The sequence below is a fragment of the Pavona decussata genome, unplaced genomic scaffold (genome assembly GCF_977016875.1).
Source record: "Pavona decussata unplaced genomic scaffold, jaPavDecu1.1 SCAFFOLD_297, whole genome shotgun sequence".
Lineage (NCBI taxonomy): Eukaryota > Metazoa > Cnidaria > Anthozoa > Scleractinia > Agariciidae > Pavona > Pavona decussata.
Window position 1 is genome coordinate 305,711 of NW_028145694.1, and position 22,071 is coordinate 327,781.

At 37.2% G+C, this 22,071-nt stretch overlaps 3 protein-coding genes, 1 long non-coding RNA gene and 1 pseudogene across 5 annotated transcripts in view; 1 reads left to right on the forward strand and 4 right to left on the reverse strand.

The window, feature by feature from the left end:
- The window catches only part of LOC146454922 (bone morphogenetic protein 10-like), a 39,780-nt gene that overhangs the window by 12,799 nt on the left and 4,910 nt on the right, over positions 1–22,071 (reverse strand). The window lies entirely within an intron of this gene.
- LOC146454924 (uncharacterized) lies at positions 3,288–6,281 on the reverse strand. 2 transcript variants are annotated; one of them, XM_085094918.1, is made up of 3 exons: positions 5,943–6,257; positions 4,655–4,664; positions 3,288–4,099 (listed from the first exon to the last, which is right to left on the reverse strand). In XM_085094918.1, exons 1-3 carry the CDS (start codon positions 6,234–6,236, stop codon positions 3,288–3,290), a joined length of 1,116 nt encoding a protein of 371 aa, XP_084951044.1. In that variant the 5' UTR covers positions 6,237–6,257. The 2 variants fall into 2 exon arrangements, with proteins under 2 accessions (XP_084951044.1, XP_084951043.1); XM_085094917.1 differs by lacking the exon at positions 4,655–4,664 and having other exon boundaries at positions 3,288–4,106; positions 5,934–6,281.
- On the reverse strand, positions 8,921–12,802 carry LOC146454925 (uncharacterized; annotated as a pseudogene).
- The window catches only part of LOC146454926 (uncharacterized), a 44,891-nt gene continuing 35,712 nt past the window's right edge, over positions 12,893–22,071 (forward strand). Inside the window, exon 1 of the long non-coding RNA XR_014859149.1 lies at positions 12,893–13,302. This is a non-coding gene — a long non-coding RNA (uncharacterized LOC146454926). The remainder of the gene's footprint in view (positions 13,303–22,071) is intronic.
- LOC146454927 (uncharacterized) lies at positions 14,107–19,125 on the reverse strand. The gene is made up of 2 exons (XM_085094914.1): positions 19,012–19,125; positions 14,107–15,685 (listed from the first exon to the last, which is right to left on the reverse strand). The coding sequence occupies exons 1-2, from the start codon at positions 19,123–19,125 to the stop codon at positions 14,867–14,869; spliced, it is 933 nt and encodes a 310-aa protein (XP_084951040.1). The 3' UTR covers positions 14,107–14,866.

Here is a 22,071-nt window from a genome sequence, read left to right on the forward strand (position 1 = left end):
CTTTAAAGTCTTATTAACATAACCTTCACCTGCCGTTGAACAAACTATGGGTGCATGAATTTCGAAGCGAAATGTCGGAAGATGAGATCCGATCGCAAAAGATGACCAATAAACTGAAAAACCACTTTTAAAGCTTGGAAAAATCTTTATTAACTATAAAGCGTCTTTGAAAAATTATTTGAATTAGCACTCTAAATATTGATAAAAAAAAAAGGTTTGCCGTCATATTTTAATTAGATAACAACTTAGCTGTTTATTTAATTTCTTTTTTCTGTTTCCAGGCCGAGTAGGAAACTGAGTTTAGCAAAAAATTCATGATCACTGTGAAGGATTTTATTTTTATAAGTGCCACGTTATTTTTCACCCTACCACAAACGCTAAACAAATAAATAAGTGGAGAACTGCCAGCAACACCCAACCAGAATATTTACTCAGGGTGTCAATTGGTTTTAGAGTCATATTTTATAGTAAGGTAAAGGTAAAGTCGCACAAGAGCCAAAGTGGCCCACACGGCCGGAGCTTAGCCCGATTTCTGTAGCATGAAGCATCTAGGAGTATTGCTACTTCCCCCTAAATGGGATGCTAGTCCATCGCAGGGTTATCCCTAGCAGTATGTCGCCGAAACCCATTTATACACCTGGGCGAAGAGAGACAATGTGGAGCAAAGTGTTTTGTCTAAGGAAACAACACAGCAATGAAGAGACCAACCTGGCCTCGAACCAACGACCCTCAGATCCTCCGACCGTCCGATCGAAAGTCCGACGCGCTAACCACTACACCACCGCGCCTCCACTCATATTTTATAGGTGTAGGACATTTCTTTTCCAAAATAAAGGACAATTTTAAGGAAAATTCTGAAAATATAGGACACAAAAAAGTTACATTCCTTTCCACTCCTCGTCACAAATAGACAGCTTTGGCATCTCATGGTGCCAGGTGACTGTTCTAAATATTATATCTAAACTAATTTAAAATTAAGATTAGAGAAAGTAATTTATTTAAACACTTTTGGCAGTCCCTAGGCTGAATTACGGATAATTTACAAATTGGGCAACGCAGAAAATGGTAAAAGGACTAAAACCTCACATTCTATACTCAGAAACATTCCAAACACAAAAGATAGATACAAACAATCGCTAGTGTACAGCGTTGCAAAAAAAAAATACATGGAATTTCTGTGGTTTTTTTTTGTTAGCCATCACTTTACTTTTAATAACATTGGCCGGAAAAAGACTCTGCAATCTAACAATTTTTCCTTTACTTATTATTTTGGGGGGAAATTGCCTTTCCCTCTCGTGCAAACTTTTGTCAAGAAGCTCATGTTTTAGTTCACGACTCTCCACACTTCTTTTCTTTTCTCTAACTTTAGCCAATTCACTGGTACGTTTCTCGCTTATTCTTGAGGTAAATTCTATCATTAGTTCTGCACTGATATCTGCCTTGTCGTTCAGCAGTTCCCAACACAAGAGAGTTTGTTTCTGATTCTAACTTCTTGCCTTCTTAAACAGGTTTCTTTTGGCAGAAGAGAAGTATTTTTCCCTTCAGAGCATACATTCAGTGCTTTCGTTTTGCACCTTCTGCTTTCTCCTCTTCTTTAATTTGCCTTTCTTTCCCATTCTGCTTCTACCCCGAGCTTTCTTTGATAAACAAAATATTAGCTGAGTCTTCAAACTAAAAACTATATTTTGTCAGTTTAAAATATTTGCAATGTCTTGAATATTTCGTTTTTTAAGTCTTGGAGTTGGTAAAACAAACCGTCGTCATCTAATTTTTCAACCTTTTATCTACAACTTTTTGTCTAGCTAGCTAGTTAGCTAGCTAGCTACTACCAGACGGTCTGTAATACCAGCGCATGTAACAAACAGGAACTTGTGCTGCACAAAGATTTCTAGCTCATTTATTACCTTTCATCAAGAGCACAGTGGGTAAATGGACTTATTTCGTATTATAGCATTATATATAATTATATTATATTCTAATTAGGGTGTTTACTCTAGAAACGACAAAGAAGTGAATTAAGAACAACATACAAGCTCTGTATACGTATCAAAACAAAAAGTATATCCATCTTCATTGATGAAGTCATCTGGAGCCGAACTCCTATCTTCATCCAGTAACGCACAGCGATTGTTCTATATTTGATATGCTTGGCACCTGCATCTCTCATCGAGGCATTTCACATGACAATCAAACGTTTTCTTCACAGTGAAGTTCTTAAAGCTGTGACCCAATATGGCACGATGTTTCATTCCTGTTTGGCCAAAACTACCACGACTCTGCTCACATTTCCCTTGACAATCTGCAGTGCCTAACTTTAGAGCGTGCAAAATGAGTAGCAATAGATAATGTTTTAATTAGCTTGGCTGGAAAAAGTTTCTTCAATCTGACAACTTTTCCATTACTTGTTATTTTGGGGGAAATGCCCCTGCCCTCTCATGCAAACTTTGGTCAAGAAGCTTACGTTTACGACTCTCCGCATTTCTTCGCTTTTTTCTGACGGATCAGCCATTTCATTGTTAAGTTTCTCACTTAGTCTTGTGCTAATTTCTATCACTAGCTAGTCTGCAATGATGCCTGCGTTGTTCTTCTTATTGGTGGAATCCTTAAGCTTTTCATTTCCATGCTTCAGCAGTTCCCCAATACAAGAAAGTTTGCCTCTTATGCTAACGTCTTGCTCACATAAAGAGGACTCTTTTGCTAGAAGAGAAACGTTTATGTTTGGCTTAAGAGCATCCTACGGGTCACGGGTCAACACTAATTTCAATATTGACAATATGAGTGCAATCCACTAGCATTTTCTGTGAATTTTGGTCATCATTCATTTTGCTTGGACTAATTATAACATTTGATTACTGAAGTACATGTAAGTAAGACTTTTAAGGACATTAAGAAAAGATAAGAAAAAGAAAAAAGCATTTAAATTCATGCTGATGCGCTGAAATGTGAACCCCTCCCTTTAAGTTTTTAACTGCAATGGTGTCTAATAAACGGTCATTATTATTCTGTTCAGCTACGCATGCTTATTGGAATAATTTCCTAAAACCAAGATAAAACAGGCGTTCAGATACCTGATTCTTCCTTGGTATGTGCACATTCTACATTCTATTTAATAGGCTCTATCTGAAATATTTAAAATGGTCAAAAAAATGACCACCGCATATTGCTTCTAACCAGTCGTATTACTCTCACTTCGTCTATTAATATACCTAAACTGAATATCCACTTTACTTCACTTCTTGCTTACAGTGTAATCCTCATTTGCCGCGCTGCTGTGTGCAGCTAACTTTTTACTGTTCTCCGATCCACCACTGCGTTGTAGAATTAGCGCTTGCTGAACATCTATGTACGTGATTAATTGATTCGTACCATCCAAAGTTATCTTCGCCACCTTTCATCTTGACAGCGCCAGCGAAGGGACTGCTAAACTGACAACCTCTCTGAGATCCGTGATAGGAGTCAACGTGTGCGTGCCAGTTATCTCTTTGAACAAAGTGGGCCGTGCAATTATGGCAATTATAACCCCTGATATTGATGTATTCATACCTTTTGCAATTGTCGAAGTTCAAACTCATGACGTTAATATCACTCAGTTTGGCTCTTAAGTAATCAGTGTAATTAAGTCCATCAGTGTTAAAGTTACATGTGGCGCGCACATGCGTGGAGTGGCTAGCAATGAAGTTCATCCATGACCACGATAAGCGAAACTTATTCCAGGTAAAGGAATTCTGATTGACAGGGTAGTCTTCATAAAATGGCTTGTTTGCAAACTCGTGGTTGTTAGCCAAGCTGAAAGACTCGATCAGAGTCCAAATGAATTCGTTTTCAGACGTGTAATCGCAAAAGACTTCATACAATGACTTGTTTGCTGGATCAAAGAAAAGATACAGACCAGACTGGCTCCCTCTGTCATTTTCAAGTTGATCCTTACAAGATGTAGGTCTACGTTTCTTACAAAGCTTACCATAGTATTCCGTGGTACAAGTGCAATTGAACTTGTGTTTGGCGTGGTCGCATAGCTCAGTGCACGTGCCTCCATTGGCGCACGGACTCTGGTTACAGCATTGGTTACTGCATGTTTGATCTGAGCATGCGTTGTTCACTGAAATCTATAGGATAAGACGAACACATTTTAATAAGTTTCTGTGGGATAATAAAGGTAGGAACAAGTAACTATTGGAATAATGATCAATTAAATGAGGAATCGAAGGAAATATATTAACAAGAATAGCCTAAGCGTTTTTTTCTTTATTTATCGATAAAAAGTTTCAAACAGATAGTGTTTTTGTTAGGCTTTTGTACATTATGGTTTTGGTTCGTTACTGACTTGTTACAGCTTATTGTTTTCCGGTCAAGTGCTCGGTTAACCCAAAAGTCACTAAAATGCTCGGTGAATATATTTTATAAGTTTCGCCTTTTTAATTTGGCTGTTTACTCTAGAAACGACAAAGAAGTGAATTAAGAACAACATACACAAGCAAACATGACCGTCTTTAATTCGACTTTTCAAACCTAACGCAACTGACATCTGGCATCCGTCACTCGGCTGTTAAGGCTGGAGTGCTTGGCGGTTCGATTACTTCAACTCGATTTGAAGTTTAGTTTTCATTTTGCTCTTGTTTTCTCTAAAACAATTAATGTTCCAGAACAAAAACACCACTAAAATGCTCGAATGATGCTCAATATTTGGCTTCACTAACTGCTAGCATAATGTTAAAAAGCCAAGTTAAAAAAAAAAACATAATTTGCACAACCCCAAGATTTAGTTCTTGGGTTCTCTTATATTTGTTTGAGTGGCGTCCTTCCAAATTCAACTTTGCGTAGGTTGCAGGTGTGAGTATTCGCACCAGATGGAATTAACAAATTTTGTTTTCAACTCAATGTTCACGAGACAACTAGCCTGTTTATGGAGCGCAAAAGACATGTTAGTGGGAGAAGTTTACTCTGAAACTTTATTAATATTTTTATTAACGAACCACTGTTGTCAAGTGATGGTAAAGTTAAAGCAATATTGCAACCGTCTTTTACGATTGTTTTTCTCTTTTTAATTTCTCTTCCGTTTGACAGCTCTTTTGAACATCTTTGCAAACTCTAGTGCTGAATAATTAACCATGTGATATTGCTACTGAAATGGGCATAAGTTTTCACTTAAATTAATCAGAATTGGTAACAAAAGCTGGGAAATTAATGCCCCTCCAATATTTATGTATAATAAAATGAAACCTCCCATTATTCAACTTAGGATTTAAGCCCTGGGCTTTTAAGACGAACTTTTTGTGAAGTTTGGCTAGATAAATTTTGCATTAGCACACTAAAAGTGTACACTGCTAATTACTGATTATGAAATATTTCTCGTTCAGTTCTAGTTAATTCTTGAATATCTCGTCTCTAGGCCCTGAAATGGTAAAATCTCTTTTCATTAATATTTTTTTTTGGAAGATACAGCCTAAATCTTTTTATTTGTCACAACCACCGCTTGCTTGTTCTCTTACACGTGCGTACAGTTTGAATAATAATTTCGTTTTCTATCAGCCATGTTAGGGAGCGTAAGCAACAACGACGGCAACGGCAACGGCAACGAAAACGTTTATTTCATTTGTGCTACTTCGCGATTATTTCAACTCGCTCAACTTTTACAAAAATGCCGAACTATCCAGGAATCAAATTGGAAGGAGTGGCGTACAAGTTAAGAAAGAAAATGAAAAATTCACCGTCGTACGTTCACGTTCTTCACAAAACCCTAAATATGGTCATTTCACGCTGTTGTTTTGCAGAGGACGGCAAAGAAATGTACCAAAATGTAAAACGCATGTGCAGAGCGATTGTTTTTGCTCATTCAACCGACTGCGTTGTCGTTGCCGTTACCGTCGTCGTGTGCTTAAGCTCCCAAGTACTTACAACTGTACAAAACATCCGTTGATCTATCTATCCCTTACCCGGTTCACAAACTCATTATCCATATCAAAATAAGTGTATCCATCTTCACTGATGAAGTCATCTGGAGCCGAACTCCTATCTTCATCCAGTAACTCACAGCGATTGTTCCACATTTGATATGCTTTGCACCTGCATCTCTCATCGAAGCATCTCACATGACAGTCAAACGTTTTCTTCACAGTGAAGTTTTTGAAGCTGTGACCCAGTATGGCACGATGTTTCATTCCTGTCTGGCTAAAGCTACCACTACTCTGCTCACATTTCCCTTGACAGTCTGCAGTGCCTAACTTCAGGGCGTGCATAATGACTAGCAATAGAACGAGAAGAACGCCCTTTGATAATTCCATGGTATAGCTATAGATTCATCAGTCGTTGAGGTACATAAAATGATCGTTACCGTGGTAAGTCAAAATATATTCTGAAATTTTTCATTGTATGATGCATATAATTAATTACAATACAGAAGATATATGTTTCTTGGGTTAAGGCTTTTAAAATCTTATTAACATAAATTTCACCTGCCGTTAAACAAACCACGGGGTTCATGAAATTCGAAGAGAAATTTCGGAAAAGGAGAATCGACCGCAAAGGATGGCAAAAAATCACTGAAAAAAAACACTTTGAAAGCTTTGAAAAAACCATCAAACGTAACAATGAATGCTCAGTAGCAAGAAGCATATTTTTCAAATCGATATATCTTTATTAACTATAAAGCGTCTTTGAACAATTATTTGAATTAGCACTGTAGATATTGAAGAAAAAAAAAAGGTTTTCCGTCATATTTTAATTAGATAACAACTTAGCTGTCTATTTAATTTTTTTTCTGTTTCCAGGTCGAGTAGGAAACTGGGTCGAACAACAAATTCATGATCACAGTGAAGGATTTTATTTTTATAAATGCCACGCTATTTTTCACCCTACCACAAACGTTAAACAAATAAATACGTGGGGAAAGTCCTGAACTGCCAGCAGCACCTAACCGGAACATTTAAGCAGGGTGTCAAGTGGTTTTAGAGTCATATTTTATAGTAGTGTAGGACAATTCTTTTCCAAAATAAAGGAAAATTTTAAAGAAAATTCTGAAAATATAGGACACAAAAAAGTCACATTCCTTTCCACTCCTCGTCAAAGTTTTCCACAAATAGACAGTTTTAGCATCCCATTGTGCCAGCTGACTGTTCTAAATATTATATCTAAACTAATGTTGAATTGAGAAAAGAGATAGTTATTTATTTTAACACTCCTGGTAGCCCCTAGGCTAAATTACGGATAATCTACAAATTGGGTAAAGCAGAAAATGGTAAAAATACTAAAACTCCCATCCTAAAGTCAGAAGAATTGCAACCACAAAAGCTAGATACAAACAATCGCTAGTGTACAGCCTTGGTTAGTCATCAGTTTACTTTTAATAAGATTGGCTGGAAAAAGTTTATTCGATCTAACAATTTTTATTTGTCATTTTTGGGGGAAGTGCCCTTCCCTCTCATGCAAACTTTGGTCAGGAAGCTCGTGTTTACGACTCTCCACACTTGTTTACTTTTCTCAGACCTCAGCCAGTTCATTGTTAATTTTTTCGCTTAGTCTTACGGTAGTTTCTATCATTAGCTGGTCTGCACTGCTTTCTCCGCTTTTATTGGTGGCTTTCTTCGGCAGTTTCCCAACACAAGAAAGTTTGCTTCTGATTTTAACTTCTTGTTATTTTTGCCAGAAAGAAGAACTTTTTTTCCTTCAGAGCGTCTATCGTGCTTTTTTTTTTTCCACCTTGTGCTTTCTCTTCTTCTTTTGCCTTCCCTTCCCATTCTCCTTCTTCCCCGAGCTTTCTTTGATAAATAAAATAAGCTGAATCTTCAAACTAAACACTATGTGCATTTCTATTTTTATTTCAATTTCTATTTGTACAATTTTGTGTAACAAACTAGTGACCTCAAAAACAAAAGAAGACGAACCTGTTAGTTTAAAATATTTGCAATTTCTTGAATATTTCTTTTTTTTAAGTCTTGGAGTTGGTAAAACAAACCGTCGTCATTTACTTTTACAACCTTTTTTCTACAACCTTTTGTCTAGCTAGGTAGCTACTACCCAATAGCAGAGTCAGACCCACGGCCACAACTTTAGGTCACAGACGGTCTGTAATACCAAAGAATGTAACATGCCGCACAAAGCGTTCCACCTCATTTATTACCTTTTATCAAGGGCAGTTGGTAAATGGACTTATTTCATATCATAGCGTTGTATACAATTATAGTATTATTATATAAATGTAAATATATGAAAAATACATTTTGAACTGCGGAGGAAAGATCAAACAGAAGAAAGATCCTCGCAGTTACTACGCAACTAAAGCAGTTACGAAAAGAAAGCCTGAAAAAAATTCAGGCTTATTTGAACGGGATTCGAACCCATGACCTCTGCGATGCCGGTGCAGTGTTCTACCAACTGAGCTATCAAGCCAACTGGGAGCTCGTCATATTATGAGTTCGTAATATACCCTTGAAGGATGAATAAATAAATGTAAATATATGAAACATACATTTTGAATTGCGGATGAAAGGTCAAACAGAAGAAAGATCCTCGCAGTAGTAGTAGTATTAGTAGTAGTGTTAATTTTCAAAGCTTGTATTTTATCCTTGTAATTCAGTTATTAACTCAATGGTGAGTAATAAACGGTGGTTATTAATACGGTCATTATTATTCTGTTGAGCTGCGCATGCTTATTGGAAGATTTTCCTAAGACGGAAAAATGATGATATAAAACAAGCGTTCAGATACCTGGTTCTTCCTTGGTATGTGCACATTCTACATTCTATTTAACAGGCTCTATCTCAAATATTTGAGACGGTCAAAAAATCACCACCACATATTGCTTCTAACCAGTCGTATTACTCTCACTTCGTCTATCAATATACATAAACTGAATATCCACTTGACGTCACTTCGTGCCTTCAGTGTCTTCCTCATTTGACGTGCAGCTGTGTGCTGCTAACTTTTACTGTTCTCCAATCCACCACTGCGTTGTGGAATCAGCGCTTGCTGAGCATCTATGCACAGGATTAACTGTTTCGTACCATCCGAAGTTATCTTCGCCACTCTTCATCTTCACAGCGCCTTCCAGAGGACTCTTAAACTGACAATTTCTCTGAGATCCACTATAGGAGTCAACGTGTGCGTGCCAATAATCTCTTTGAACAAAGTGGGCCGTGCAATTATGGCAATAATAGCCCCTGATATTGATGTATTCATACCTTTTGCATCCGTCGAAACTCAAACTCATGACGTCGATATCACTCAGTTTGGCTCTTAAGTAATCAGTGTAATTAAGTCCATCAGTGTTAAAGTTACATGTGGCGCGCACATGCGTGGAGTGGCTACCCATGAAGTTTATCCGTGACTGCGATAAGCGAAACTTATTCCAGCTAAAGGAATTCTGATTGACAGGGTAGTCTTTATATAATGGCTTGTTTGCAAACTCGATTTTGTTAGCCAAGCTGAAAGACTCGATCAGAGTCCAAATGAATCCGTTTTCAGACGTAATCGCAAAAGACTTCATACAATGACTTCCTCGTTAAATCAAACAAAAGATGCAGACCAGACTGGCTCCTACTGTCTTTTTCAAGTTGATCCTTACAAGATGTAGGTCTACGTTTCTTACAAAGCTTACCGTAAAATTCCGTGGTACAAGTGCAGTTGAACTTGTGTTTGGCGTGGTCGCATAACTCAGTGCACGTGCCTCCATGGGCGCACGGACTCTGGCTACAGCATTGGTTAACGCATGTTTGATCTGAGGATGCGTTGTTCACTGAAATCTAAAGTATAAGACGGAACACATTTTAATAAGTTTTTATGGGATAATTAAGGTAGCAACAAGTAGTGATTGGGTTAATTATGGACTAAGTCAACCAAACTATGAATCGCGGAATTATATTAACAGGAAGAGTATGAGCGTTTTGTTCTTTCTTTATCGATAAAAAGTTCGAAACAGCTTGCGTTTTTATTAGGCTTTCCCACAGTATGCTGTTGGTTCCCCACAGACATGCTCCAGCTTATTTGTCAGCCCACGGTAGAATGCCTGTTATAGCGGAGGTCCACGCACCGAAGGTGTGCGTGCAGACAGAGCCCCATAGCTAAGAGAAATTGGCATACACATGAATGCAAAAATTTTTTTGGTTATGAGGTCAGTTCCATCCGTCCGTACATGGGTGCGTACGTCCGCTCCCCTATGTAAGCAATTGTGGAATGCCACACTCAAGTTAACCCTGTGCCGCAACCCGCGTGTTTTCCGGCGGGAAGTTGCGTGGCCACCTGTCTTTTTGAAAAAAAAAAAAACAAAGGGAAATTTTTGAAGAAAGCTATAAAATCATGTACCCGTTGGATATGTCGACAAGCGTAGAAATAAGAGAAAGGGAGAGAGAAAGAAAACAAAAACGAAGGTGCTGAATAAGCAAAGTTCAACGTAGAAGACAGCGACTGATGACGAATGCTATCCGTAAAGACAGCATTTTGCCGTTTCAGTGGGTTCGGTGCACCTTGTGGAAGCGGAGATAGTAAGTTGCTTTTCTCATTTTTTTTTTCTTTTGCGAGCGGAAGTATCCTGAAAGTCGTAAAATCTTTGTGGTTCCGTGAGTGGCAAATTTTTCCAATCTCTGACCACGGTCACGGTAACAACACGCGGGAAATCTTAAAGTGGTCATTTTTACTCCGATCCGGCGCGACGAACCGTTGAAATCTTTTTCTCTTTAAAGGAAACTTTTCGCTCACTAAATGTTGTAAAAGGAACGAAAAACTCAGTAATGGAATAAAAGGATTGGTTGTTCTCCAAAGAGGCGAGCATTCATTTCATTTTTTTTGACAAAACGTGGTTAGTTTGCTGTTTTGTAGTTTTTCTGGCAGTGTTGGTTCGTCATTTGACTTAAGCTTAATAATAATGCTAACCGCAGACAAGTCTTTTAAATTCAGTTTTACGATCCATGTTCATTATTTACCTTAGAGTTTTATTTTCTAATCTCGTCACAAAAATGATTCTTTGCTTAAATAGTAAAACAAACGCCTCGCAACTCAGTGTATGGTTGCTATAAACTCTGACAAATTCATATTGCACACATTTCTCTAATTTTAGCATTGATTTGTGACAATTATGACAGAGAACAAACACAAATGCTTAAAATAATAAGATATAAAGGAAAAGAGTAAGATGTGTGAGTATTTTGCACTGAAAGTCTTTTTTAATAACTTTCGTTAAAAGCGAATGTAAAAATCTGAAATGTGGTTCATTTTCATCAAAACAAAGCTTACGCAGAACATTTATTTGCTTGATTGTGCGAATTTTTCAAGTTGTTTAGTTTATTTCTGTACTGCTTTCTATAAAATATCACAGGTTGTTTTTTTTTTTTTCATTTGTTACTCCAGGAGATGTTTAAAGTCTGCTTTTTCGTTAGTCTAGTCTTTTTCTCTGAGGTTTATAAGTACGGCTTTCTGGATAAGCAAAATTTAAGTAAAGAGTGACAGCGCGACGATCAAAAACTAAAAACCCAGTCCGTATAGAGAAAATCTGTGCCCTCGGTCGGTATCATATATTTATGTTTGCCGTGACGCCACAAATTCAAAAAATCCTAGTTGTCATTGCTATAGATAAAATCATTAGCAAAACTCTAAGTCTTAGTTTTGTTGTAATTTTTTATTTGCTTGAGTGACGTCCTCGCAACTTCAAGTGCGCGAAGTCTGTGTTAAGCCGGCTATTGACAAGTGATAATAATGTCGGCTTTGTTTTCATAAATGTTCCTTCGGAGTATCGCTTTAAATGAAATTAACAAATTTATTCAACCTTATATTCAGGAAACAAGTTGTTTACCGACCTGCCAAACACATTTTTATTCGGGGAAATATTTGCTCTGAAATTTCAATAAAATCTTTTTTAACGAAAACTTGTTTTCAAACGGAGGCAACGTTACCTATAACTTGTAAGACAATTTCTTCCGTTTTCCAATTTACTATCCATTTAATGGCGCTTTTGAAGATGTATGCGGTATAAGCGCCAGCGCTATATACTATTCTCACATCGCTACTCAAATGACCACAAGTCTCAATTTAAATTCATCAGAATCGTTAAGAAAAGCTTGAAAATGACCCTCCAATATTTCGGTTTAATTAGTTAAAGAGAAACATCGCACATTTCAACTGAGGAACTAAGTCCTGGTTTTTTTTCGTCGAAATGTTGGTGCAGTTTGGCCAAGTTAAAGTTTTGTATAAGCATACTAACGTATGCCTTCTTCTAATTACTGATTAATAAGGAAACATTTCCCATTACGTTCTGTTAATCCGTGGATATTGCAAATGTTGTATTCTGTGCCCTGTAAAAGTAAAATCTCCATTTTTTGTTTGGAGATACACCCTGCTTGTATGTTCACTTTCACAGTTTAAATGAGAATTTTGCTTTTCTTTCAGCAAATTTACAACTCCAGAACACCTCGTTGACTTTTCGTTTACAGAAAAATCGGCCTATGATTTAATTGGTAAGTATGGAACTCATATCCCTTACCTGGTTCACCAACTCATTATCCATATCAAAGTAAGTGTATCCATGTTCATCGACGAAGTCATCTGGAGCGGAACTCCTGTCTTCATCCAGTAACTCACAGCGATTGTTCCACATTTGGTATGCTTTGCATCTGCATTTCTCATCGAAGCATTTCACATGACAATCAAACGTTTTCTTCACGGTGAAGTTCTTAAAGCTGTGACCCAGTATGGCACGATGTTTCATTCCTGTTTGGCCAAAGCTACCACTACTCTGCTCACATTTCCCTTGACAGTCTGCAGTGCTTAACTTCAGGGCGTGCAGAATGAGTAGCAATAAAACGTGAATTACTTCCATGGCATAGCTTGCGATTTATCAGTCTTAAAGGGACATAGAATGATCGTTACTTTGATAAGTTGAATTAATTCTGATATTTTCCTTGCCGCATGATCCATAATCTTAATTCAATTACAGAAGATATATGTTTGCTTGAGCCAAGGCATTTTAAATCTAGCTTATTTACATATAATTTTCACCTGCCGTTGAACAAACTATGACTTTATGAAATTCAAAGCGAAATTTCCGACAGCAGAATAGAACGCCAAAGATGGGAAAAATTCGCTGAACAGACACTGTTAAAACTTAAAAAAAAAAAAATAAATACGAATAAAGATAAAATAAACGTAACAATAAATGTCCAAAAACTAGCAGAAGAGCATTTTTCATATTTTTTATCACGTTAAACGTTTCTAAAAAATTAATTTAATGTTAGAACTCCTGATGTTGAGAGATAACGCTTGCCGTCATATTTTGATTTAATAACAACTTAGTTATCTTTTTTCTCTTGTTGCTTCCAGGTCGAGTAGGAAACTGGGTCGAGAAAAATAATTAAATTGTACAAAATTAAAAATTGCTAAATGATTACTGAACACTGTAAAGTTAAATAATTTAATTTTTATACGCGCCATGTTAAACAAGTAAATAAGTGAAGAAAGTTCTGAACTGTCAGGAGCACCCAACCAGAACATTTAAGTAATGTTTGAAACACAAGTAGGCTAGCAGTGTTTCATCGCGATTTAGACCCAATAAAACACGTGCTGCGAGTTTCTTGAACGGCTTCAAAGACATTCCTGGAAAAGCGTGTGTCAAGAGAGTTCATAACAATGATGCTTTTGTGAACGTTGGAAATTAGCAAACGAGAAAAACATTGAACACCGCATACTAATAAGGACGAGGTTTTACCGGATTTTAAGGCCACTGCACGTGATGTTTTATCGACCATTTGATAGGTCAATGGGCTTATGAATTAGAAATGAATTTTTGAAGCAGGGTATCAATTAAGTGGTTTCCATGTCGTATTTTATAAGACAAAAAGACACTTCTTTTCCTAAATGTAGGATAATTTTACCATATTGATCTTTAGTGTAAGCACAAAAAAACTAAATGATACAACAGTAACAATTACAAGAAAACAGCCTTGCTTAATAATACATGGCATTTTGGTGTTGTTTTTGCTTAACCACCAGGCTTTGCAGGAAAAAAATTTCGTCAATTTCACGACTCTTCCATTACTAGTTATGTATCTTCTTGCTCTATGCCGAATTGAATGGCTTATTTGACTTTTTGGGGTAGAATGCCTCACCCCCTCATGCAAACTTTGGTCAAGAAGCTTACATTTACGACTCCACACTTCTTTTTTCTGACTTCAGCCAATTCATTGCGCAATTTCTCCGTTAGTCTTATGGCAGTTTCCATCATTACCTGGTCTGCACTGATGTCTGCCTTGTTGTTCTTACACATTTCTATCCTTCAGCAGTTCCCCAACACAAGAAAGTTTGTCTCTAAAGCTAACTTCTTGTTCACTCCTATTCTTCTTTTCCCTTTCTTTATCTTAATTTCTGTTTGTTTTTTCTCTTGCTAAACGCCATAAGTTGAGTCATGAAACTTCATTACAGTACGCGTATTTCTATCTTTACAATATTGCGCAAAAAGTAGTTGCAAGACAAAATTTGTCAGTTAAAGCCGTACTGCAGTTTCTTGAACATTACGCTTCTTTTTTTCGAGTTGTTAAATAAACCGTCGTCAGATACTAATTAATTTACTTTTACAACCTTTTGTCTAGCTATTCTCTTTACCTGTGCATGCCGATTGGAAGAATTTTGGAAGAATTTCCTTAGAGCGAGAGATGATAATATAGTGATTAGAATCCTGCCTCTCCCTTGGCGTGTGCACATTTTGCATTTTATTTAACAGGCTCTATTGAAAGTACATAACATGTTCAACAAATTGTAGCATTTAACGTTTATTGCCTCTAGCCATTGGTAAATTTCTCACTTAGTCTGTTAATATATAAAAACTAAATATCCACTTCTTGCCTCCAGTGTAATCCTCGTTTGACGTGCAGCTGTGTGCAGCTAACTTTTACTGTTCTCCAATCCACCACTGAGTTGTAGAATTAGCGCTTGCTGAACATCTATGTACACGATTAACTATATTGTACCATCCGAAGTTATCTTCGCCATGCTTCATCTTCACAGCGCCTTCGAGGGAACTGTTAAACTGACAACCTTTCTGAGATCCGTAATAGGAGTCGACGTGTGCGTGCCATTTATTTCTTTGAGCAAAGTGGGCCGTGCAATTATGGCAATTATAGCCCCTGATGTTGATGTATTCATACTTTTTGCATCCGTCGAAATTCAAACTCATGACGTCAATATCACTCAGTTTGGCTCTTAAGTAATCAGTGTAATTAAGTCCATCAGTGTTAAAGTTACATGTGGCGCGCACATGCGTGGAGTGGCTAGCTATGGATTTCATCCTTGACCACGATAAGCGAAACTTATTCCAGGTAAAGGAATTCTGATTGACAGGGTAGTCTTTATAAAATGGCTTGTTTGCAAACTCGTGGTTGTTAGCCAAGCTGAAAGACTCGATCAGATTCCAAATGAATCCGTTTTCAGACGTGTAATCGCAAAAGACTTCATACAATGACTTGCTCGTTGAATCAAACAAAAGATACAGACCAGGCTGGCTCCCTCTGTCCTTTTCAAGTTGATCCTTACAAGATGTAGGTCTACGTTTCTTACAAAGCTTACCATAGTATTCCGCGGTACAAGTGCAGTTGAACTTGTGTTTGGCGTGGTCGCATAGCTCAGTGCACGTGCCTCCATGGGCGCACGGACTTTGGTTACAACATTGGTTACTGCATGTTTGATCTGAGCATGCGTTGTTCACTGAAATCTTAAAGATAAGACGGAACACATTTTAATCAGTTTCTGTGACATAATTAAGACACCAACAAGTAGCCATAGGGATGATGGTAGGTAAATTAATCAAATAATAAGTCGCAAAGTTATGTAATTTTTAAAATACGAGCAGCAGTGGTTTACTGGGATTTAAAACCACGAGGCGCAGCCGAGTGGTTTTAGACCCAATAAAACACGTGCTGCTAGTTTATTGAACGGCTTCAAAAATATTCCTGGAAAAGCGTGTGTCAAGAGAGTTCATAACAATGATGCTTTTGTGAACGTTGGAAATTAGCATACGGGAAAAACATTAAACACCGCATACTAATTAGGACGAGGTTTTATCGGGATTTAAAACCATTGCACGTGATGTTTTATCGACTATTTCATAGGTCAATAGGCTTACGAATTTCTTGTATTTATGGATAAAAAGTTCGAGATAGATTGCATTTGTATTAGGCTTTTATAGATTATGGTTTTGGTTCCCCATTGACATGCTTTAGCTTATTTGTCAGTCCACTGAGATGCTCGGTTCACCCAAAAAGGTACCCAAATGGTTGTATAATGCTCATTTTGCACATGTTCATGATTTTAACTCTAGATACGACATAGATGTGAAGTACCAGCAACATAATCAAACAAAAATGCCTTCAGTCTTTCATTACTGAACACCCCAGATATGTCACTCGGCTATTAGGGCTCGAGTTGCTTGACATTTGAATTTTTTCAAATCTATTTCAAGTTCAGTTTTCCTTTTGCTTTTGTTTCCTCGAAACAATTAATTTTACAGAAAAAAAAAAAGAAACAAAAAAACGAGAGTAAAATGACCAAATAACACTTATGATTAAAATCTGGATCATTGTATAATGCAATTCCAGGCATTTGATTGGCTCAGCGGTCATGGTATATGAACTATTATACCATGCCCGAGAAATAGCGGCCATTAAATTATCTTCTGGTTGTACTTGCAAAGTGAAATCAGCAAGATCTAGCAATATTTCTTAATTGTTTTTTAAAAAAAAAAAAAAACTGTTATTCCAATAGCGCGCTTGTTGGATATGATATGATTATAGCCAACTCGGCGCTACGCGCCTTGTTGAAGATCTATCATCTCTTAATATAAATCTACTAGTGTTCTATCACTAATGCTGCTCTCTTATTGGCTACGCTACTCACTATCTATTGTGTTTTATAAAATGCAATGAATACTATGCGCGCTATGATTGGTCGTTGCCTATGATCTATTAGAGTACAGACACGGATGACGTCAAGGGAAAATTGTTTTCTTTGTTTTGTCCAACATGGCGCGCGGTTTTGAAAATGTTTGCGTGATTATTTCGAATTGAGCAAGTGAAGGCCTCTAGAAAAGGTTGGTAGGAGCTGTTTACAAACAAGAAAAAGAAGAAACTAAGGCGAAAGTACAGTGTTCTTGTCTATTTGAAATTGCCTAAAACAAAATTGCCCGAAACAAATCTCCAAAGCAGATGTTATCGCAACGAAAAGACTCACAGTTTTGAAAATATTTACTCGATTATTCTGCTTTGAGTAAGCGAAGGCCTCGGAAAAAAGTTAGAGGAAGCAGCTGTTTACAAGTACGATAAAGAAGAAAAGAAGAAGCCGACACAGAAAGTAGCGTTGGTGACTTTGAAAATGCCTGAACTGGCACAAATCGAACAGCCAAGCGCTGCGAGGCAAGTTTGTCATGTTTCCTTTCTGTTAATTGTATAAAACAAATAGATTCCAAGTTGCCGTCCGGCTGTTCCGTAATAGATCACCGAAGACGTCAAATTGCGGTAAGAACATCAGTGACACACTCGCCTCCAACTCGTGTTGTTCTTTTCACATTTTGACGTCACCTGTGATCTATTACTGAACAGGCGCACGGCAACTTGGGATCTATTTATTTTAAAAATAGACAGTGAGTTGAGTAAGTAATGCCTGGCATGACTTATTTATAGAGAATATTACATGACCGCGCGGAGATACGAAATTTTTCTTCAATTGTTGAAAAATATCTCACCAGTGAGCGCTGCGAACGAGTAAAATATTTTTCAACACGAGAAGAGAAATTTTGTACCTCCAAGCGGCCATTTAATGTTCTGTTTATTATATAAACACCAACGAAATACCAAATCATTGCAAAGGCGCGGTTTATCATGTAACCATAGCAGCGGCGATCTTTTCACGTGTGAAGATATCACGTTCAGTCGCGCGAAGGCTCAACTGGTATTTCATTGGTGTTTAGAACCTGTCTTAGCTTGTTTTTAAGTTTTGAACGACTATTAGAGTTTTACTAAAACAATTAGATTTCTATCGCGTGATAGTTGATGAGGGCAAACACGCGATAGAAATTTCGAACTCATAATCTAATTGTTAAATATCCAACGCGCGCTTGTGGAATAATTGTTAAATGTTTTCGTGAACTTCACTAAAATTTCTCGAAAATCTGCTAGCACAACGTACAAAGTAAGCCTAGTTTCCATTGCCACAAATAAAATTATTTGCAAAACATTACGTCAACTGCGCCTAGTGCGTGCCGAATAGGTGGGCATTGCTTTGATAAACTTGCCTTCAGAGTGTTATTTTAAAATGGAATTTTAAATTTATTCAACTCACGTTTAGGAAAATAGCTGTTTACAGAGCTGCCATTTTTAACGAGAAATGTTTACTCTGAAACTTAGATAAAATTTTTTCCAACGAAAATTTGTTTTCAAATGGAGGCGAAGTCACCTGTAACTTGTAAGACATTTTCTTCCATTTTCCAATTTACCATCCATTTAAAAACGGTTTTGAAGACGTATGCGGTATAAGCGCTAGCGCCACGTTATAACTGTCATATTGCTACTCAAATGACCAGAAGTCTGAATTTCAATTTTATAAGAATCGTTAACAAAAGTTGGAAAGTGACCTTCCAATATTTCGGTTTAATTTTAAGAGAAAACCTCCTACATTTCAACTGAGGAACTAAGCCCTGGACCATTTAGCCGAACTGATTTTGGTACACTAATTTGCATAAGCACATTGACATATGTATACTACAAAATAACTGTTTAGGAAACATTCATCGTTACGTTCTGTTAATTCGTGAGTGTCGTGAATGTTGTGAAATGTTGTAAAATTTCTCTTCATTATTTTTTTTTGAGATACACCGTAAATGGTTTAATTTGCCACAACTCAGTGCCACTTAGCTTTTGCAATTTAAATACGAATTTTGCTTTTCTTTCAGCACATTTACAACTCGAAGACACCTCGTTGACTTTTTATTCATAAAAAAGGTCGGCCCATGATCTAATTCTTAAATATGGAACTCATATCCCTTACCTGTTTTACAAACTCATTATCCATATCAAAGTAGGAGTATCCCCATTTATTGGCGAAATCATCTGGAGCCGAACTCCTGTCTTCATCCAGTAACTCACAGCGATTGTTCCACATTTGATATGCTTGGCACCTGCATCTCTCATCGAAGCATTTCACATGACAATCAAACGTTTTCTTCACGGTGAAGTTCTTAAAGCTGTGACCCAGTATGGCACGATGTTTTATTCCTGTTTGGCCAAAGCTGCCACTACTCTGCTCACATTTCCCTTGACAGTCTGCAGTGCTTAACTTCAGGGCGTATAAAATTAGTAGCAATTGAACGAGGAGAACGCCCTTTGAGAATTCCATGGTAGAGCTTTCGATTCAGCAGTCGCAAACGTACGTAGAATGGTCGTCACCGTGATAAATTAATCGAATTCTGATAATTTTCTTTTTATTATGCATAATCTTAATTGAAATACAGATGAACAAACGATGACATAACATGAAATTCGAAGCGAAATTTCAGAACGCAGAATCAATAGAGTTAACCACAAACGACAGCAAAATGCCAGCTGTTAAAGCGGTTACCATAACACGCGGCCTATCGCTTTCAAAAAACTCCGATAAAGTTGCATTTTGGTGGACGTCAATCATAGAAAAACCGTTGAAATTTTTGTCAATTCTGAGAACATTTGAAGGCAACAGAACAAAGAAATTGGCAGTTTTATCCGCTGACAGATGGTAAACTTTATGAAAGTTGATTTCCAGACCAGTTTATCTAAAAGAATGGGCTTTCGGTTTAGATGGAGCCGTATTTAAAAAAAAAACAACAACAATTTAAATCGCTACCGTAATAATTTTGCAAAATCAGCTTTTTGTGCAAGTGAGCAAATTATCACGTGCAGCTGTGAAAATTAAAATTTTAAATTTAAAAACACCTTTCATTTTCCCTTGATCTGGAAATTTAAATAAAGTTTACCTTCTCTTAGCGAGGTGAAATTCTTAGTTTCCTGCCGGGTTACCTTGGAATCTTGCCAGCATTCAAAATAATTTCAACAGCTTTTCTCTTTTTGAACTTTATCCAACTCTTTTGAAGACGGTAGGTCGCGTGTTATTGGTAACCGCTGTAAAACTTGGGGGAAAAAAACATCCAACGTAACAATGAATGTAAAATTAAATGCAAGGCTGATCGGACAGCTAAAATAATTTTATTGCCCAATATTTCGGTTAGACAGTACTATCCTTCTTCAGGAGTGGCAAAAAGATAAGTGACAGAAAGCCAAGTAACAATGAATGTCCAACGAATAGGAAGAAGCATTTTTTCATGTCTTTTTTTTTTAGAGCGGTTTAAACGTCGTTGAACAATTAAAGTAAAGTTAACGCTCTAAATAATGAGATAACGTTTGTCGTCATATTTTTTCTTCTTTCCTTTTCCAAGTCAAGTAGGAAACTGAGTCGAGCAAAAAATTGATTCATTAATACTGTAAAGCTCAATGATCTTATTTTAATAAGCACCACCTTATTTCCCAACTTACTGAAAACGAACGTTAAGCAATGTCTAAGCGAAGAAGGTGCCTCAGCTGGCCCAACATGGAAGTGTTGGTTTGAATATTCCAGACCCCAGGTGGGTGTGTGTGGAGGGTAAGGGGGGGGGGGGGGGTGTTTATTTCCCTATATAAGCTACATAGGTATGTGGGACCGTGAGAAGTATAGGCATACTTTGGACTGAAATAGGATCAGGGTTTGGAGAACCGAGCCACACACCCCCGACCAAAAATTCCGAGTCCACCGCCCCCCTCCCCCTCCTTTCCCCTGGAATGGCAGATAAATACTGGATTAATTAGTTGTGGACGAAAGTCTCTTTCTTTCCACGTACGACCTGGCAAAGTGTCCATTTTAATTTAATAACCTATCTTAGGTAAAACGGTTTAATTACATAGCGTTCTAGGTATATTGCTCAGGGAAAATAAACAAACAGGACAGAAAACAAACAACAACAAAAAGCGAAGTAAATAAGATAAACATCTACACTTTATTCTTGTATGTTTGGCTTGACTTTCTTTGTTATTGTACGTGTCACAGAATCTTAAAAAGTAACAATTTTAGCGCATTCGATAAGAATACGAAAAAAGACTAAATCCAAGAAGTATCTAACTTGCAAAGTTGAATTACCTTAAAAAAAATCCCTTGCAGTCACACTTTCCCTTCATATCACCCCAAAGGAAACTCATTTAGTTTGTTGGCTTGTTTACTTCCAAACCTTTGAACACATTTCTTTTCCCTAATCACTTTTTTTTACATGTGAACTCAACAAAACGTTTTGTCATGAAAGTGACCTCGCTATCCTAAGAACAAACTCCATAGACCAACTTCTTATCACTACTATTGAAGCTAGTTGATACTTTTAACACAAAACTCACGATTAAGGCCCTAATTGGGACTGGGATGGACCACAACAGTTCATCACGTACGTATTGTACGAAGTCTGTTAGTGAGTCTGGCACTAACTACCAAGCAACATAACGCCCAAGAAAAAACAACAACAAAAAACATTCATGCTAATATTTTGTCACAAGTGTGAACAACTTGACGATATAACAGAAACATAATGAAGTTTCCATAACGACATGAAGAAAAACCGCAGTGATGCTTTGTTTGTGTCGTTATGTCCATTTTTTATGACGCTTGAGTGAAGCTGACTTCAACAAAGTGAAAAGGTGAATACAAACATATATTTGGACTGCAGATCAGATTAAATAGAAGAGAGACCCTCGCAATTATTTACGCTACTAAAGCAGTTTCAAACAGAAAACTTTAAAATAAAATCAAGCTTGAATGGGATTCGAAAGGCATATTCCGTTCAGGCCTGAATGTTTTTCGGGCTTTCTTTTCGCAACTGCTTGCGTTGTGTAAATAACTGCGAGGATCTTTCTTGAGGAACACAACATTACATTTCCCAGAATAGTGAAAGTATGAGGTAAGAGTCAACATGGCGGCGTATTAGTGAGCTTCCACTGGTTGAGGACCGCGACGGGAAATTGTCCGTTTTTTTTTTTCTCAGGATAATCTGTAATTTAT

Bases quoted from the DNA above. Each gene is read 5' to 3' on its own strand.
- LOC146454927 (XM_085094914.1), bottom strand. From the start codon at position 19,125: ATGTGGAACAATCGCTGTGAGTTACTGGATGAAGACAGGAGTTCGGCT. The intron at 15,686-19,011 runs GTAAGGGATATG...CTTATCTTTAAG, and splicing joins ATAATGAGTTTGTAAAACAG to ATTTCAGTGAACAACGCATG.
- LOC146454924 (XM_085094917.1), bottom strand. From the start codon at position 6,281: ATGGAATTATCAAAGGGCGTTCTTCTCGTTCTATTGCTAGTCATTATG. The intron at 4,107-5,933 runs GTAAGGGATAGA...CTTATCCTATAG, and splicing joins ATAATGAGTTTGTGAACCGG to ATTTCAGTGAACAACGCATG.